The following is a 19863-nucleotide window of genomic DNA, read 5'->3' as shown; positions in this document are numbered from 1 at the left end:
GTGAATCACTCATCTGCTCATCTCACACTACTACTCCTGTCACAGTTGCATCTTTTATCATTTCTTCTGAATATGTGAGTATTTGCCACAGAATGGGTATTGAAACATATTGAATGTTACTGGTGGAAAATTAAGATAGCACCATAACCCAGGGGTTCCCAAACGGTACAGGTTGGTCACCTGACATAAGTAGCCTATGGGGTCGCATGAAAATTTTGAGGAAAAGATTTTTTTTTTTTAAATTGTAATTGTAATTAGCATTTTATTTATTTATTTATTTATTTATTTATTTATTTATTTATTTATTTATTCATTTATTCATTCATTCATTTATTTTGTCTCTTTAAAAAATATGAATGTAGCCTTCTACATGTGGGACATCACAACAACTTAACCATAATAAAGCAATGACACATGAGAGGTCGCGGTATATCGTGAATATAGTCATGGCTATAACGGTGTTGTTAGGCACAAGGTGTGTGTGGATGTTGACGTCTCGCAATTTTTGTCAGAATTTATATGGGATCGCATCAGAAGAAAAGTTTTGGAACCCCTGCCATAACCACTTAAGTTAATCAGCTTTCAGAAAGTCATCTTAATTGTCGATCCAAGATTCTCCAGCAGGGGACTTGCTAACACTACACAGTCTGTCAGATCAACGATCTGTACGACAGGCAGGTTTTTGTACAGCGAGTTAATCAGACTAAATCACTGTGGAGGACTTTCGGTGGCGGGACCAAACTGGAAATCGGCAGTAAGTGGATACCCTAGGCTTTCAAATATTTTCCGCGAAATTATGAGAAGATTTGACTGGTTGTAATACATTCATTTTGCAAGTATATTCAATTTTTTTTAACAATGTAAATTGTTCCATATTCTATTGTATTCACGCTGAATCAGTTTAGCTAGACGTAAATCGTACAGAACGCGAAAAGCTCAGCAGAGCAAGCTAATTTTGCTTGGATATATACAAATTATAGGACATGTAACTCATTTTACAAATATAAGATTCCCTAATTTGAAAAGCTGCGTGAAGTCAGAAAGAAGGGAAAAAGCAAACGAATGCTGTGTCTCCTGAGTGAGAGGTTTTTGTAGGCTACGGCTGCGGAATGAGTCTGTATCACTGTGGTACACTTTTGGTGACGGAACAAAACTGTCAGTTGGACGTAAGTAATTTTTCTTTCAGATGCATCCTTATCGATGTTTTTACTTTCTTTTAAAATATTCTTTTATTTTGCAACATTGGAGGTCGTAAGTAAAAATGCTAATAATTATTTTGATGCGTGAATTGATTATTATTATTATTTATTTTTTTTAAAGAGCTTTGGTAAGATTGACTATTTATTTAAAGTCGTTTTTATCTAGCCCACTCATATTTCGAACAATCTGTTTGTCTGTCTTCATCGTGTTTAATGTGTCGAGGACAGTACTCATTGACAGGTGCATTCCATACCTTTCTCATTTTGTGCTTGAGATGGACTAAACTAATTGCACTGGCTGATATTGCATTGGCCCGTCCATAGGATCACAGCGGCTCTGTACGATTTTGAGTATTTAGCCTCCGCAGCTGTGTAGCCAAATGTTATTTATAGCGCAGAACCCAGCTTCTATCTCAGTAATGTAAAATAAAACCGTTTTGTCTATCTCATTGAGTTATTTAAATAGAAATATTTATTCAAATAAAATTCGTCATATATCCATCGGCATAGCCGTACTATTTTGAAAGTTATTACTTCAAATTATGAAATGAGTTATTTATTTTGCATACTTTTAAATAAAATAATAGTGTTATGCACTTTATGTGTGCATTTCTGATTGAATCCAGTCGTTTTTAATTGTTTTTATTATTTTTTATTATAGTATTCGACCATATCATTATGTGAGCAACAAATATATCGCATTACAAACGTTTTTTCTGTAGCCTCAAATTAAAATATAACATTCTTTAGCCTATAGAATATGGGTTTGAATCCAAAAAAATGTGAGAAGTTTTCAATGTATTGAACATTTTTCTGAATTGCTTATAATTATCAATAATTTTTGTTATTAATTGTTATGAAAATTGAATGAGAAGGAACGCAAAGGAAACCTCATTAAACTTCAAAATGCCATTATTCATTAATCTATTCTTTTGTAAACAGTTGTGTATATTTCATTTATTTAAGGTACTAATATATGATTTGGAAAAACAGGTTGAACTGTAAAAAAGCAGGAGAATGCAATTGAAACCACTAATAAAGAGTTTTGGTTGTGCTGCAGAGGCTTCTCGTAAAGTGCACTTACCGGTTGGAATAATACAAATTATTATTATAATAACTGAACACAGGAATATGGAACATTTAATAGTGTCAAATAGGAATACAGTAAACTCAGTTCAGCCGCTGCCAATGTGTATCACCTGATATTCTTTGTATGGCATTCTCGTCTCATTGTGAGGAAAGAATGATTGGCACATGGGGGCATGTCCACTGTCTGACCTCACCACATCTCTGCTCTGTCTCCCAGGTGACACAGTCCCCACCCTCACAGTCCTGCCCCCCTCCAGTGTGGAGGTGAAGCAGGGGAAGGCCACACTGGTGTGTCTGGCCAACAAGGGCTTCCCGTCAGACTGGACTCTGCGCTGGAAAGTGGACGGTACCAGTAGGAACTCGGGCGTGGCCGGGAGCGCCGGGGTCCTGGGGAAGGACGGCCTGTACAGCTGGAGCAGCTCCCTGACTCTCAGTGCGGACGACTGGATGAAGGCGGGGTCACTGACCTGTGAGGCCACAAAGGGCTCCCAGGCTGCCCCCCCTCAGACACTGAGGAGAGCTGACTGTGCTGAGTAGGGCGGGTGCAGGCCCAGCTCACACACTCTGATCACACTGTGTTTACCCTGCTCTGCTCTCAGCCTCTCTGCTCCTTACTGCTGCACACTGAGCTGGGCCTGTGTGTGAATCCTTCCTCCAGCCTGAGCTGTCACTGCTAACGTCTCACATGTGCTCTGCTTGTGCTCCTCAACAAATATGCATACCTGCCTTCTTATTTGTGTTTGTGTGATTTTGGCAAGAGCTGTTAGATGAAAATCATTGAAATAATAAAGATTCATTGACAAAGCTATTGTTTTACTGGCTGTTATTATAAAAAAATAGACTTTTGTGATCCTGATGTTTATGTGCAAAATCTGTAGTGATTCCACCAAGAGGCCAGCCCTCACTCTGATGACATCACAATTACATTCTTGCCACTGAAAATACTTTTGCAATACACCCAAGAATCCAAATAAAATAATAAAAATAAAACTTTAAAAATGTGTTAATTGATAAAGAATATATATTATTTATTGAGTCAGTGGTTTAATTCTAAAAAGTTTTCTTTTCATGGAAAATACAATTATAATTAATTACTAAATTACTATATACCAATTTATAAGAGACTCAGACAGAGACCAGACGGAGGTGATGAGAGGTTTTGTGTGAAATAACTGATCTGGAATCAGTTAAGGAGGGGCAGTCCCAGCTCTGGAGGCCTGCTGAGAAGAGCAGTGATGTGTGAGCGCGCTCAGTGCAGTTCTGTGCAGCAGGATGTGTGCTCTGCTCACACTAACCCCCTGGGGACAGCCCAGACACCTGGCCACAGTGCTGCTCTATTCCCAGATTGAGTCAGTCCCACTGAGGGACAGCAGAACCAGCCTGCCCCACCCTGCATATGCAAATCTGAGTTTCACCCCAACAGCTTGCAGTTTCTCAGCCCAAAATACCCCACCACTGAGACAGCTGTTTGAGCATGAGGAGGTGGAGGAATCATTCTGTAGTGAGGTGAGAAAGGCGTGTTAAGCCTGCCTTAGCAGAGTATAAGATTTGGGATTGCAAAGCTGAGTGATTTAATATTCATAACTTATAATCCTTATTTCATCTACACAGGAACGTGTTGTGAAATTGCATAACACCAAGCTTAACATCATAGCTGAAGATCCATAAATACAATATAATCAAATAATTCAACATTACATTCAAGCAAAAGGGCCTTTTTTCATTAAAAACAAGCAATAAAGCAAAAATGATGATTTAAATTTAAACAGAAAGATGAATTACACAGAAATTGATTAATTGTACGCTATATTAAATAACAAAGGAAAAGTGTGTAAAATATTCTTACGTTAATTTAATTATTACATTTTCCATCTGCATTTTACATTGTTCAAAGCTTGCACATAAAATATCATATTCATTATATTAATATGTCATCGGCATGTCATGGAGTTCTGTATTTGTCGTTTTAGTGTTTTACAATAAGTGAGTATTTCAATCCTATATGCTCCACTGCTCAAATTTGCATGAGCATTGTATATTGAAAAGGCCTGTTGAGGATGCTGGTTTGAGTACAGTATACATCCTCTGCTTTTGTGCCTACTCAGAGACAGCAGGGCTCAGTCCGAATTCAGTCTCCTAACTACTGTGTCGACTAAGCATATCCAACTAGAATGATAATAAGCAAGTGTACTGATTCAGACACGGCCTTGGTGATCATTGCTACTTGTGAAATGATACTCTGTGTGTTTCCAGTGATGTTGTGGTACAGTAGTGTGTGTGGTTCAGCAGCAGCTCTGCTATGGGTTCTGTGTGTGACACAGAGCAGCACAGAGAGGTGTGCATTCAGGGCTGTAGCTCATTGTCGCCCCCTACTGGTCTGCTGGCAATTTGTCCCAGACCCTTGACTCCCCCCCTTCAGTATCTGCAGTAGGTCCCAGCTGCATTTAGACTGGCAATGATGCAGCTTCTTTTTAAATAGTGGGAAAGCAGAGTAAACCTTGGAAAACTTATTTCATGTTTTTAAAAAAAAGTTTTAACCTTATTTCTGTCATCATCTGTATTTGTTTTTTCAGTTTTGGATACAAAAGGTATTTAACACATGCAGCAAACTGCCACTAATTTTCATTTTGCACTCAACCAGCTGAGTAGACGAGCACTGAATCTGGGAGCTCACATTGTGTAGCTGGTATAGGCAGACTGCAGGCAAACAGTCAACCAGAGGAATCACTTTGACCTCAGAGAGGGACGACTGAGCTGAATGAATCCCTCCCTCCTAAGGTGACCATGCAGATAATGATGTTCCCTTCTGCACAGGTGCTCACAGGATTGGTCAGCATTTATTTTATTTAATTGAGGGGGGGGGGGGGGGGGCTTTTTCAGCTTTATTAGACAGGATAGTGTAGAGAGATAGGAAGAACTAGGAGGAGAGAGAGAGGGAGAGACATGTGACAGCGGTCAGACTCGAACCACCAATGTCGCGGCTCGCAATGGGCATGTGGAAAGCGCTCTATGGGCTATGCCACTGGAGGCCCCAGGATTGGTCAGCAGTGCCTATCAGACTGCAGTTTGTGCTCTTTTATTATGGTGTTAGAGGATCAGATCAGAAGCAGCAGTGGAGCTCTGACTGGTCAGGGTGTGTAACAGCAGCCTGTGTGATGTGTGCTGGGAGAGCTCTGGACTGAGTGACTCCACTGTGCTGGACTGCCTGCTGTTCACTGCTGATGCATGCTGTGATATCTTCTTTGAAACTTTTAAAGAATGAATTCGTTTGGAAATATGATATTTTATGTCAGTGCACTGCTTCAGAACAACAAATGTCTACTGCCCAGGGAGAGATTATGAAGCAAAGCCATTGGAAATTCTGCCACATTGCATTCCTAATTAAAAGTTTGAATACACAGAAATGAAAATATATGGTAATAGTTTTGATTTGAGAGTATAAAACATTTCATAATATACACTGCAGCTCAGTGTTCCAGACCAGTGATTCCCCCCTCAGCACCTGCAGTAGGTCCCAGCTGCAGCAGTGAAGTCTCTGTGCAGTCTGACTGAGGGAGGTTTTTGTACGGCTCTGTATCACTGTGTGAACACCCAGCTACTACTGATATAATGAGCACTCTGACAGTAATAATCTCCTGCATCTTCAGCCTGGACTCCAGTGATTTTTAGTGTAAACTGAGTCCCAGATCCACTCCCACTGAAACGATCAGGAATCCCAGACTGGGGAGTTGTGGCATAATAAATCAAAAATTTAGGAGCCTGACCAGGTTTTTGCTGGTACCAGTTGAGGTAGCTGCTCACACTCTGACTGGCTGTACAGCTGATAGAGACAGTGTCTCCCAGCTGAACAGACTGAGCTGCTGGATCCTGAGTCAGGACTATATCTGCCATTGATTCTGAAAAAGAAAATATTAAAATTGATGATAATTACATTAATATTGACAAACAACTTGCAATATTCTGGTTAATTTGATAATATAATGAGGGCAATTTTTGTAAAAGTAGTTGTGTTGTGAAAAGTAAAAATAAAAATGTGAACTATAACCAAAATCCCAATTTAAAATCGATTTGTCTTTCTCACCTTGTACAAGGAGTCCCAGCATCACCAGCAGTAGAAAGTTTGACATCATCATAATGCTGCCTGTGTCAGTGTCTGTGAAAGGACTGGACAGTCACTGATCAGTACTGGGGGTCTTAAAGTGTGTGCAGCAGTGAGGAAGGACAGGTATGCAAAGCCCCTTCCTCTATACAAATCCTGTCACACACAGTTAGAAGAGCTCTGATGTGTGAACAGCAGTTGGTCTTTCGAAGATTGTCACATGTGTAATATTCACAGCTATTTTTACCCAGAGAACTGATAGATCGTGTACTTTGACTTAACATTGCACTTTTATAGATGAGTAATAGGTAATGGGTCTGGTCTAATAATCTATAAAATGTGTGTTTAATAAATCCTGTGTTGTGTCTTCTGAAAGAGTTTCAGTATCAGAAATCTGAAAGTGGTTGATCATACATTCTTAGGGAACGATTCAGATTCATCGTATCCAAGTGAAATGAATGTGGACGAAAACTGTGTTATGGTGAGATTTTCTTTTTCTCACGATGAGCAGGTAATTCCTTCAAATCTGTAGTTTTCAGAATAGAATGAGAAGACCAGAGGGAAATACCAGACTCCCTTTGTAATGAAACATTCTACTTTCATCTCTCTAATTGCTGTGATATTTCCTCCAGATCAGCAGTGGAACCTATTCCATCATATTTCCATCACTTTTTTTCTTTTGTCCAAATTTGATATGGTAGACCATATTTACATACCCATGGAAATTTTTGCGATGAAACTCTGCATCTCCCATAAAGCACATTCTCCCAGCAGCCACTTCTGTTCGCACACTGCAGTTCGCTCTCTTTGATGTACAGCTGTCGTGATGGAGGCCTGTGCATCCTGTTCAGCTAATACATGCAGAGAGCAGCCAGATGGTACATGACCAGAAGAAATGCTCTTGTGTGATGAGACAGAGGAAAATGAGCCGACTGACACCCTCCTTCTGATCAGTGATGCGGCCAGTTCCGCGCTCTCTTGTGGGGCTGTTTCAGACGGTCAGCGCAGGACAGGTCTGAATTTAATATCAGACTTAATATCTTCTCTCTTATTGTATTGTTGTACTGTTACATCAGCTGCAAACGTAGCACTCTGTCTCCTTCTTGTGGTTGCTGAGTGTGATGACACCTTGTGTGATGTATGCAGAGAGTGCTCTCCAAGCAGAACACATACTGTAGTGGGGTTCTCTACAGCCAAACAATACTTCAATACTCAAAGGTTTTGGAGGGAGAACAGGGTCAGTCCTGTATTACGTATTCAAAGTTGGCCAAAATTATACTCAAATTAGCATTTAATAACCATGAAAATTACATCCTGACAACACCTAATAAAATGCTTCCCTTCACCCTGAAATATATGAAAAGGGAGAGAGAAATATCCTGTGATTTATCAATGTTTTCCACAGTGAAGGGTGAAGGTGAAGTTTCTGGAGAATATGGACCTAAATTTGGAGTTTGGGAAAGAGCAGGTGGATCACTGCCAGAGAGTGAGAGAGCATTCCTCATTCACTGTGGTCTCTAACTGTGGACATTATATCTGGTTTAATGTTTACATCTGGTTTTTGTCTATCCACTTAAATGGACAAACAAATTCATCACTCGCTGCTAAACTGCAACATTTCTCTGCATCTATGAATCTTGCCAACCCTCCAACCCCCCCACCCCCCCCCCCCCCACCCCCCCAACCCCCCCAGAAGGCTGTTCTTTCAATGAAATGTTTAAAACTTACAAAATAATGATGGATCTTATGTGGACTTGCAGACATTAAGTTTTAGAGAACATGTAATAAATTAGAGAATATTAGAGTTACTACTGCACACAGCTGCTCAGTATATTAGAACAGAGCCTCTCAGTGTCCCGGGTCAGTTACCCCATCTGCTTATTTGTGTTTACTCCGTTTCCCTTTGTTTAATATTACATATTGTCTAAAGCTCTGAAACCATTCAGTGTGACACATATGCAATAATAGAGGAAATCAGGAACGAGGGAAATGCTATTTCATGGCACCATACTGTTTTTTCCCCCTAGGAATGCTTGCTGGGGTTTGACAACTGCACATGTACCCTTATTTGCATATTTAAAATCTTCCTCTCCCACAAGTGAACAGGATTGTGACTGGATATGTGATAGTTAAACCCCAGCTACAATCACTAAGGAAATCATTTATTGTGGAGTCACCACACTCAAGACACTTTTATTGAGTTTGTATGATTTTGCAGTAGAGGAAGATATCTTCTCAGCAATATGTAAATAAGGGTGATTGCAGTCATCAAACCCTATGGTGAATGCATCATCTAGAACTCATCTGAATTAGCTGACATTCCACTTTATCAACTCTTATTGGGTTATAATCATTTGCTTTTGCAGGAGCACAAGATCTGCACTAGCTCACAGACCCAAATATTGCAGTGATATATATATGGTCGAAGTGATGAGATTTATTAATGGAACCTTTAGAACATGTTCAATAACCAAATAATGCTGTAATTACAGTATAATACGAGCAGATATAGTTCATTTTAGTTGAGTATTAGAAATCACTTGTATGGAAAGTCTAATCCTAGCTTTTATTTTGAAATCTATTGCCACGATATTACCGGAAGTTATTTCCTTATTGTGGTTTATTGTGATTACTTCACTGCTAGCTAGATAAAGCTAAAATTGGACGAGAAGGAAAAATAAAAATGGTTGTTCGATAGCTTTGTGACGCGAACCTGCATACTCTTCTAGCTGGCCACGTAGTACGTCTTCATAGATGAACATTATATCATCGGAGGAAGAAAACCACATTTTAATGCATTCAGATGCAGGTTAGTTCTTTTGCCAATTACTTCACCGTTGTTATCTAGCTCAGTTAACTATGAATATAACCCATATAGTAGCTTGGTAGCTGCTTGTGGAGATAATTGTGTTGTCTTAAAATAATTTTTGTTCACAATAACGTATGGTGTTTAGGTAAACATGACATCAGCTAGTCTTCCCAGCTAGACTGATTGTCCAATTAACGTTAGCTATGCAAATAGCTTGCAGGTCATCCAGTGAACTTGGACTGGACGTTAAAATGTTGAGGCGGCTAGTCTGATATATGAACCTGTATTTTAATACATTTTTGTATTACATAATGTGCTCTAAATTACTGTAATTGCTGTGGTTGTATAAATATAATAATTGTCTAACAGAGTGTCCCGGAGCCGTGTCTGGTGTACGGGTGCGGCCCAAGAAGAGAGCCGCTGTGGCTGAGCCGGCATCAGCCGAGAACCAGTTGACCCGTTCATCTGGGAGACAGGCCAACGTAAGGGTGAAGCGCTGCAGCAACTCTCCGGGTCAGGTAGGTGCACATGATACTAGATTTTCTTTAGCCAGTTCTTTTAAACTTATTTCCCAGCGGCATTGTTAAGCATATTACATGGGGACGATAATTGAGATCTGGTTATTTTTTCTCAATTTGGTGTGCTTGATGTATTGGGAATTCGAGTATCCACCGTGAAATCATGCCATTTCGATTTAATATATATATTTTTATAATCAGCTCTTGTTACTTATGTCACACATTTATCTTGATTTTTGGTCTTGATTTTTCAGGTCCATGTAGCATTAACAATACATTTCATTTGGTACATTCATATTAAACTGCATGCTAATCGTTTTGGTGACAGTCCAGAGTAATGTTATATAAATGGACTGCATTTATATAGCGCTTTTATACAAAGCGCTTTACAATTGATTCCTCTCATTCGCCAGAGCAGTTAGGGGTTAGGTGTCTTGCTCAACGACACTTCGACATGCCCAGGGCGAGGTTTGAACCGGCAACCCTCCGACTGCCAGACAATCGCTCTTACCTCCCGAGCTATGTCGCCTCGGTGTCTTTCTGGGCACGTGCCAGCCTGAAGGCATGACTCCGTATGTGCCGCTGACTTCCTTTCAGACAAAGAGGAAAGCAACAGACACAGAGGAAGATGAAGACCAGTCAGAGAAGAAGTACAGGAAGTGTGAGAAGGCCGGCTGCTCGGCCACATACCCAGTGTGCTTTGCCAGCGCATCCGAAAGGTCTGTGCTTATCATTCAGTCAGTAATCTTTAACTACCATCTAATGCGTCATCAGGTGCTCTCTCTTCAGTGGCGTACCATAGATGTGTCTCTCAGCAAGTGACTCGTTAACTTGCAACATTATTTTCTTCAATGCTTTCAGATGTGCCAAAAATGGCTACACGTCTCGATGGTACCATTTGTCCTGTGGAGAGCATTTTTGCAATGAATGCTTTGATCACTACTACAGAAGGTATAGTGGACTGTGGACGTATTATAGTATAGTAAATAGCCATGATGTGACAAAGTAAAGTTCAATCAGAAGGCGTATTTACCCTCAAACCAAAATATATTTTCACTCAAGTCATATTTTGATTCAAGTAGTCTTAATGCTGGGCTTGGGGTGTTAGTACCCGTTTATATTATTAAGTTACTTTATGCATTGCTTACGATAGACAATTGCCGTTAGCTTTACCAGATTTATTATATTCCCCCATCTCTACTGGTTTTTAATTGTATGTGTTTTCTTTTCCCGGTTTGGTTTCAAAGTCATAAAGATGGCTATGAGAAGTATGCCAACTGGAAAAGGGTGTGGACCGGCAATGGGAAAAGTGAGCCCAGTCTGAAAGCTTTCATGGCTGACCAGCAACTTCCATACTGGGTGAGGACCACTCTGCTTCCTGTTTCAAAAGAGAAATATCACACCTGGTCAAATTCAGATTACTGCAGCGTCTATGAAAATGGGGTATCTTTAAATGTAATGAAAAGGGTAATGGAAGAAAAAAATGTATCAATGCCAGTTGGAATCACAGTTTTAAACTGTATTTAAATAAAGCTGAATAATGAAAGATGTGAAAATGTTGCAAAGGGCTTGGCTAAACATGGCAACTTCAGACACGTCATCTTTCTATTTACCTTAAAGCAAGGGACAAGCTGTATTTCATTTTCTGACAGCTCTGATTCCAGCTTTTGTACTTGCACCTGGAAGAAGTGAGCGTTGTTGGATTCAAACTATTGTTTTCCAGAGGTGTCTTTCTCTGTTTCTCAGAAACGGAGCAATTAGATTCAGAGGGTAACCAGTGCATCCACTATTAGTAATGTGGGTTTTGTAAAGTATAGTCCCCTTCTCTTTATTAATGGGTTAGTGCAAGTTAGTTTTACAGCCCTGTCAAATACTGAGCATTTGAAGAGTTGATTCAGCATTTTAATTTTGCTTCTATTGTGACGAGTGCTTATTATCTGAGAGTAAACATATAGATGAATTAAAATGAATGAAGTATAGAGATTGACATAATGCTTACTGTATCATCAATGTGTTTGCTCCACCACAGGTCCAGTGCACCAAGCAGGACTGTGGGAAGTGGAGACAGCTGACCAAGGAGATCCAGCTCACTGCCTCGTTAGCAACAACGTACCGCTGCGGGATGAAGTTCAATAATGTGAAGGTGCCATGCAGGCGTGTGGAAGGAGCATGTCGGCTATGTTCAGGTCACGGGCCGTTAGTGTTCACGCTCACGGTTTTCTCATATCGTTTTTAGAGTGAAGGCACAGACCAGTGCTCCCAGCCAGAAGACATGGTGAGTGAGTGCATGCCAGCTATAGTACAAGCTCAACATGGTGGAAACCAACCTGATGCATGATCATATGTGCACAGTTTCCTTCCTTCATGTGAATTGCAGTGCTGTGGTCGTTGGTTTCGAGAAGGCCCGTGCTGTGAAGGCCAGTCTGGACTCAGAGTCTTGTGTCTCCCCCCCCAGAGGGTGGCTGAAGTGATTGACAGCTGGTGGCACTCCATGTTAATCCTCCCCCCGCTGCTGAAGGACAGCCCGGCCAGCGCCTTCCTCACGGCGTACTACCCGGACTGCGTGGGCATGAGCCCCTCCAGCTCCCCCGCCAACCTCTCCCTCAGCGAGCTGAAGGCGGAGCACTGCCGGGTCACCCAGCCCCAGAGTAAGAGCGCCGTGCGGACAGAGCCCCTGGGCTACAGGCCCTTGAGTGGGAGGCAGTGCTGTAGGCAGGGTGCCTGTGTTACTGTACATACTGTACAGAGGATCCCTGAGTTGCAGTCCAAGTTGAAGCCAGTACTGTACACAGGACACCTGTCCAGACCTGGGTCAAATACATATTTGTTTTTGATTCAAATACTCTTCTACGGTCTACTGATCTTGTCTGGTGTATTGGAATCAATTAGATGCTCTCAAATAGTGAAAACCCTGCCTTCTGATCATATTGGCAGGCTCAATTACACCAGGCAAGCTCAATAGAGCACAGAAAAGTATTTGAATCCAAAACAAATATATATTTGACCCAGGTCTGCACCTGTCTTTTGGGGCCAAAAGTGGGAGTCAGTTCTGTTTATGTCCTTAGGCCTATGGGGCTTACATTCAAAATTGACTGCCTTTAGCAGCACTTATCTCAGATCAGGGAGAAATGTATTTTTATTTATTTATTTATGTATGTATGGATGTATGTGTGTGTTTGTGTGTGCGTGTGTGTTCTTCTCAGTCCCAGGGCTGTGCCCCTACTTCCAGCCCTTTTACCAGCCTAACGAGTGTGGGAAGGCCCTGTGTGTGAGGCCTGACATGATGGAGCTGGACGAGCTGTATGAGTTTCCGGAATATTCCCGTGACCCCACCATGTACCTGGCTCTGCGCAATCTCATACTGGCCTCCTGGCACAGAGACTGCAAGGTACCCCACCCCTTGCCGTGGGTTTCATGCATAAGGTAGTATGTGAGCTGTATTAGGAGAATTAAATGGTAGAAAGTAAAACATTTTTTTTATTTCCCAATAAAGCTGCCTACAATTCCCACCTCTTTGTCCCAAAGTTGATCCAACCTAGCTTCATAAGAATGCAAATGTATGTATCCAATTTTAATACATTAGCATTTGCAAATTCAAAAAGGTTGTTGTGGTATTTGACCCAATAGAAATGCAAACAAAGATGTGTAAAATGACAGATCAGTGTTGCCTTTTCATTGTAATGTCTAATTAAAAGTTTGGGAAAGCAGAATTAGTGGCACGATCTGTTTAGGAAGGTAGGCCTAGCCATTAAGATCACGGAATCACGGTTATGTCATTCTCTTTGAGTTCCCTGGAATTGCATCAGGCCACCTTTGCTGTTGCTTTATCTGGCGAGCCGGCGTCTGCAAAAAAACAAGAAGTGTGAATCTCGCGTTGCGATGCCCCCTTCCTTCCTGTGGCGCGCAGGAAGTGCTGACCCCGCAGAAGTGCGCGCCACACATCGTCGTGCGAGGCCTGGTGCGGGTGCGCTGCGTGCAGGAGGTGGACAGGGTGCTCCACTTCATGACCCGGAAGGGCCTGATCAACACCGGAGTGCTGTCCGTCACGGAGCCCCTGCTGCCCAGTCAGTACCACGACGTACGTGCGCCCGTCGAAAAAGAAAAAAACCAGCCCCCGCGCGCCCGTGCTCCCTTACGCCCGCCGCGTTTATGGAGGTTTCGCTGGCGTGTTCTCCACCGCGAGCTGCTTTGTGTGTTCGGTAGATCCCCCCCCCCCCCCCCCCCCCCCCCCCTTTCAAAGACACTCATGTTACATGTACCCCCATTCCAGCACTTTTTTGTCATTTGTATTTTTGTCCAAATATCGTAGCTTGCTCTTCTCCCTAGTTTGGCTTGGCATAAGTTAGGTCAGAATAATGTTCACTGCATGAACTGAACTGCGTTCTTGGCTATAAGTAGCTGTAGGAAATTATTATTGTACCTTATTGAACCTGTGTTTTGTAGTTGTCTTATGACCATGATGTGCACTTTTTTTGTACGTCGCTCTGGATAAAAGCGTCCGCTAAATGAATGCAGTGCATTGTAATGTAATGGTAGTGAGTGAGGTAGATGGTAGATAAGATGGCAGCGGTAGGGCTGAAGCGATGGGGCTTTGTTCTTGCAGAAGAAGGCGGTCGTGATCGGCGCCGGGGCGTCGGGCCTGGCTGCGGCGCGGCAGCTGAAGAACTTCGGCATGCAGGTGAGCTGAAGCTGACGGCGCGGCTCAGAAACAGGCCTCCATCTTGGCTCCAGCACGGTTTATAGGTCATCATCCTGACATTGGTAATATTTCTAAACCCCGAATGAAACCGCAAACCGCCAGTATGACGGTTTCTTATGAAGGCACGAACTCTGATTTCTTTGCGCCGTTAACCTGTGAGGTAAGTCTTCTGGCACGTTTAGTTTCCCGCGACAGCGTCTCCAGCTCGCCCGGCGTCCTGGCTGACCTGCGTAACTGGTGTTACTCTTGTTTTCCCGCGCGTAAAGTCTGGCTGCCCGTGTGGCCTGGCCCGTGTCTCTCTGCTCGCAGGTGGTCGTGCTGGAGGCGAGGGATCGCGTCGGAGGGAGGGTCTGGGACGACACGTCGCTGGGCGTGACGGTGGGGAGGGGAGCCCAGATCGTGAACGGCTGCATCAACAACCCCATCGGACTCATGTGTGAGCAAGTGGGTTTCTCTCAGCTGAATCAATTCTACATAGCATTCAATATAGTAATTATCTTGCTAGTTTATTCCAACCCTAACACAATATAATAGTAATAATAATAATAATAGTCTTTATTTGTATAGCACCTCTCACAAACAGGTTTGCAGCTCTACAGTGCTTTACAGTTAGTAGAAATACAAGTGTTAGAACTTTTATTTTGAGTTACCTTAAAATATTATTTTAAACAGTATCTTTGATATCTGCTATCTCAATAACTGTTAGTGACTTCAATTTTCCATGCGATGGTTTCACCATATTTCTCCAATCCCAGTTAGCCCGTTGCTGCGGCAGTAGTAATAGCCGTGTTGAGAGCGCACTTTGCGTCTGCTGGATCGATGTGGACTGATGTTCCTCTCGGTGCCTGCGGCTGTGTAGATGGGCATAAAGATGCACAAGCTGGGGGAGCGGTGTGACCTGATCCAGGAGGGTGGGAAGACCACAGACCCGGCCATAGACAAGCGCATGGACTTCCACTTCAACGCCATCCTGGACGTGGTGTCCGAGTGGAGGAAGGACAAGTCTCAACACCAGGACACCCCGCTAGGAGGTACAGTACAAGGCGAACTGTGCGTGTGTACAGTCGACGCATTGAGAATGCGTTACAATTATTTTTACTTTATTCCCACAATAAAAAAAACAATTGTAGCTTTTTTTGTATTCGTTTTATTAAGAAAGGCTACAATAGATGCAATCCTTCTTCTTTTATGAATAGAAAAAATCCAGGAGGTCTATAAAACGTTCCTCCAGGAGTCAGGGATCCAGTTCAGTGAGCTGGAAGAGAAAGTGCTTCAGTTTCATCTGAGCAATCTGGAGTACGCCTGTGGCAGCAACCTGGACCAAGTAAGTGTCCACTATTTTCCAAGTACAGCACCATAGTTCTGAAAATAGTGGAAATAGTCTCGTCTTTTGCTGCCACTGATGTTATTTTATTTTGAGTGGCATCAACAATGTTTCAACCCTTGTGTTAACAGGGTAAGTAGTAAAGAGTGTTTTTTTAAATGTCATTTATGTTGAGTTTTGATAAATCGATACTTAAAAATCCATCAATGTGTCCTCGACCATGAATTATTTCATAATTCGCATTTGATACTTTTTAAATTGTCAGTATTTAGGCTGTGTTCGTCCTTATGAAATAGCGTGAATGAATATTAAATAACATTTCTGTCGGCTGTGTGTGTGCGTGTGTGTGACTCGCCCTTTAGTTTAGAGAGCAAAGCCTTCATTCTCTGCTGCGTTCTCCAGGTTTCAGCGCGTTCCTGGGACCACAATGAGTTCTTTGCCCAGTTCTCTGGAGACCACGCGATGCTCACTCAGGGCTACTCCGCGCTGCTCAGCAGACTGGCCGAGGGCCTGGACATTCGCCTCAGCACCCCGGTGCGTTTCCGCGGCCCGCTTGGTTCGTCTCGTTCGTGCCCCGTTCTCAACTGACCTGTCCGCCCCCTGGTTTTATCTGTTGCTTTTTTTGGATAAACTCAGTCAGAAAAGTTGCATGTATGTTATGAAGGTACTTACGGCGGTTTTATTTTTCTTTGTTTTCCCAAAATAAATATGTGTGTATTTACAGTTTTGTATGAAATGTATATTAGAAGAATGTGTTCTGATTGACCATAAATGGGATGACTTGGGGTAACGTTGGCTGGCTAACCATTGTTATTTTCTTGCTAATCTCGTGTCACGTTAAATGCTAACCTTACTGTTTGTAGGTTCAAGCGATTGACTACTCGGGGGAGCTGGTCACGGTCACTTCATCGACTGGGTCCCAGTGGACAGCACACAAAGTAAGAAGCCAAAATAACTACAACAACCAGAAGTGTCAAATGTTTTCTCAGTGGACATGATTTATGCGGTTACACTCATTTGAAGCGTATCATTGCTGCGATGGCGCTGTAATGCGGATGAATCGCTTTGTTTCAGGTGTTGGTGACCGTACCGCTAGCTTTGCTTCAGAAGAACGCGCTTCAGTTTGCCCCGCCGCTTCCTGAAAGGAAGCTGAAGGCTATTAACAGTCTCGGTGCCGGGGTCATTGAAAAGGTCAGGGAAAGGCAGATGAAAAGGTTCAGTAATAATAACATGGGGACAAATGGAACCTGTAACCACATTTCATCTGTCAGTTGCATTAAACTCTTTTCTTTCAGATTGCCCTGCAGTTCCCCTACCGGTTTTGGGACAGCAAGATCCAAGGGGCGGACTACTTTGGGCACATTCCACCAGGTCCTGACAAGAGGGGGATGTTCAGTGTGTTCTATGACATGGATCCACAGGTCAGACAACACGATTTTGCCATGCCATTTTATATACTCTCCTGAATTTTTCCTGCTCCACTCATGGTTGCCCTGAAGTTATTTAGATTCATTTCATGGTTGTACACTGAGACTTTTAAATAGGAATTCTATTGCTGCCAAGTCCATACACAACATTGCATGTTGAATGAATGTCGTGTTTCTGTCTGCCTAACCCGCAGGGAAAGCATAGCGTCCTCATGTCCGTCATCACTGGGGATGCTGTGGCCACTATCAAGGATCTGGGGGACAAGCAAGTGGCCAACCTGTGCATGAAGGTCCTGCGCGAGCTGTTTAAGGAACAGGTGAAGGTCAAAATAATTAATACACCATAATGGCGTCTTTCCTGCTTCACATGTGCATCTGCATACTGGGATATGCATAAATAGATGCTAAAAGAAAACAGCTAATGATACTGCTGTTTCTCTGTCCAGCCTCATGATCAGGTACTGGAGGAGTGTTTTCCATGCAGAGGAAAACACTAGACACCCAAAAACCCAAATGATTATTTTGTCGTGTTCTCCCCCCATTCTGTGCAGGAAGTCCCAGAGCCAGTGAAATACTTTGTGACACACTGGAGCAAAGATGTGTGGTCACAGATGTCTTACAGCTTTGTGAAGACAGGGGGCAGCGGCGAGGCCTACGACATCATTGCTGAGGAAGTGCAGGGAAAAGTATTTTTTGCTGGAGAGGTTAGAATCTACGGTCAACATCTCATACGCATCACGGTCATTGTTACAAATATATTTTTCAGCACAGAACATTACAGCATCCCTAATTAACAGACAAATAAGAAAGAAGAAATCTCTCCTTTGTTTTGCCCTACAATTGGTCTAATGTGTTAATTATCTTCTTATGTTCTTAGGCGACAAACCGACACTTCCCCCAAACAGTCACAGGAGCCTATTTGAGTGGGGTGAGGGAAGCAAGTAAAATTGCTGCTTTGTAACCCCTAAGAGAGAATGGGTGGTGATGGAGAAACCAGCATGAGGACAGCCTTCAGAAGACGCTACTGTATGCCATGCTGCAGACTATGCCCTACAGCCATTGGTTTAACCTGGTGTTACACAATACCAAGAGCCAGTCACTGCAGTCGCACCTCTCCACTTCTCTCAGGCTCTCAGGATGAATGGCTGTGGTCTTTTCGTTTCATTGCGTGGGTGCGGATTTATAAATGGAAAAAATCTTCTGTGTGGTTAGTTGTTTTTTTTTTTTTTTAAATGGTTTATGAAATATTAAACTGCAGCATAACACTAAATCATGATTGCTAATGAGGGTAGCATTATGGCTTTTACATTTTTAATTTAATTTTGAACAATAACCCTGATGATATGACGTGGTTTGCACAAAAAGGTGTTTGTTCATTACATGATATTTATAATTCATGCCATAAATCTGAGAATTATTTAATGGCATATTTGCATGTGTGTACAAATAACTGCTCCATCAGCAATTGGCTTTCATAGAGCCAGTTCCTTTTTAAAACATCTTGTAACTTATTTCCATAACCTATATATTTCTTCACATGTTTGAAGGCAGAAATGTCTGAAGTGCTCATTTGCAGAAATGTATGAAATGTATGTTCTTTTGTTCAAGGATTACTTTTAAGAACAGTCTTATGTATATATTTTTATGTATGTGTGCAGCATGTAACTGTTGTAGTATGGCCTGTTTGACTGTGCAGAACTATTAACTTGTTTATTTCGACATGAATATTTATAAACCCACCTACCAACAGTTATCGGTTCTGTGCATTTTTGTATGAGGCATTTTGCCACTGTGTTCTGAAGTCCACGTACGATTGTTTTTGGCAGACTATCAGTGTGCCTTATTCTAATTTAAAATTAATGTCTATATACTTTCTGACGCCAATCTCAATATTACCTAATCAAATGCCCAGTCCTACCATTGTGTACCACCTGTTCTTAAAATTTGGCATATCAGCTATCACTATTCCTTGCCCATTTCCCACTATTGCAGAAGTCAGTATTTCCTCAGTGCAAGGAGCACTGTTCCATTTCTCACAACCTTCCAGTACACTTGGCTCTAAACCAACGACTTGTTTCCACACTACGGTGTGCATCATACGGGGCTAGCACTGTTAGGAAGGGATGACAACTGGTAGCCTGTAGGCACCTGCCTGATTGTAAGTCACATTGACGTGGAAGCAGCTGAGGAACCCCAACTGTCCCATCCTACCTCCGTGGGACAAATCCTGCTGGTGGTAATTCGGAAATGACATTGCCCAGATATGAACTGGTGATGTCAGTTACAGAACTCAGCCTGATAATGCATTAGGGCTACTCTGGGGCCCTGTTACGAATGGCGTTTTACGAAAGCAGACCAATACCTGTTGCGCCTTAAACTTATAGACGACGCTATTTCAATATGTTGATGATTTCATTTTCTTCAACTGTCCCCACGTTTCGACTATGAAGTGTGTGTATATTAAACTTACTTCCTGTAAGCGGACTGACCACAAGAGACATTTCTTTTAAATATTTTACGTTCGATGCACAAAACTGAATATACCATAACTTCGGCGTAGTATTTAATTTTCACCAAATGGTTCTACGAAAACTATTCCATGCCTTATTCGGAACACCGACGGTTCTGATTACGGAAAATATTCTGCAACCGTGTAAAAAGAGCTATGAACACCTACGAGGGGGGTCCAGGGACGCAAT

The 19863-nt window shown here is 42.2% G+C and overlaps 1 protein-coding gene and 2 gene segments (V, D, J or C); 2 read left to right on the top strand and 1 right to left on the bottom strand.

The window, feature by feature from the left end:
• Window positions 1-636: 636 nt before the first annotated feature.
• LOC118233545 lies at window positions 637-3057 on the top strand (the record flags this gene model as incomplete). The annotated part of the segment is given in 2 exon segments: window positions 637-754; window positions 2506-3057. Coding segments are annotated over 2 exon segments (438 nt in total), but the record flags the coding sequence as incomplete, so codon positions are not given.
• Window positions 3058-5415: 2358 nt separating this feature from the next.
• Window positions 5416-6428, bottom strand: LOC118233523. The segment is given in 2 exon segments: window positions 5416-6184; window positions 6370-6428. Coding segments are annotated over 2 exon segments (372 nt in total).
• Window positions 6429-8996: 2568 nt separating this feature from the next.
• On the top strand, window positions 8997-18913 carry LOC118234574 (lysine-specific histone demethylase 1B). The gene is made up of 21 exons (XM_035431193.1): window positions 8997-9196; window positions 9566-9714; window positions 10312-10433; window positions 10576-10665; window positions 10962-11073; window positions 11744-11857; window positions 11951-11989; window positions 12170-12362; window positions 12918-13102; window positions 13622-13792; window positions 14318-14392; window positions 14723-14857; window positions 15273-15444; window positions 15610-15737; window positions 16140-16271; window positions 16601-16675; window positions 16812-16928; window positions 17033-17158; window positions 17359-17481; window positions 17716-17868; window positions 18042-18913. Exons 1-21 carry the CDS (start codon window positions 9142-9144, stop codon window positions 18123-18125), a joined length of 2550 nt encoding a protein of 849 aa, XP_035287084.1. The 5' UTR covers window positions 8997-9141; the 3' UTR covers window positions 18126-18913.
• Window positions 18914-19863: the final 950 nt, after the last annotated feature.

This window comes from Anguilla anguilla, chromosome 8 (assembly GCF_013347855.1).
Source record: "Anguilla anguilla isolate fAngAng1 chromosome 8, fAngAng1.pri, whole genome shotgun sequence".
NCBI lineage: Eukaryota > Metazoa > Chordata > Actinopteri > Anguilliformes > Anguillidae > Anguilla > Anguilla anguilla.
Note: the sequence above shows the minus strand (reverse complement) of the source record. Positions and strands in the feature narration are given on the sequence as shown.

What these genes read in the sequence shown, in the direction of transcription:
- LOC118234574 (XM_035431193.1), top strand. Translation starts at nt 9,142, where the DNA reads ATGAACATTATATCATCGGAGGAAGAAAACCACATTTTAATGCATTCA. An exon ending in CCAGGACACCCCGCTAGGAG is followed by an intron (nt 15,445 to 15,609) that starts GTACAGTACAAG and finishes TTTTATGAATAG; the next exon opens with AAAAAATCCAGGAGGTCTAT. An exon ending in CCCAGTGGACAGCACACAAA is followed by an intron (nt 16,676 to 16,811) that starts GTAAGAAGCCAA and finishes GCTTTGTTTCAG; the next exon opens with GTGTTGGTGACCGTACCGCT.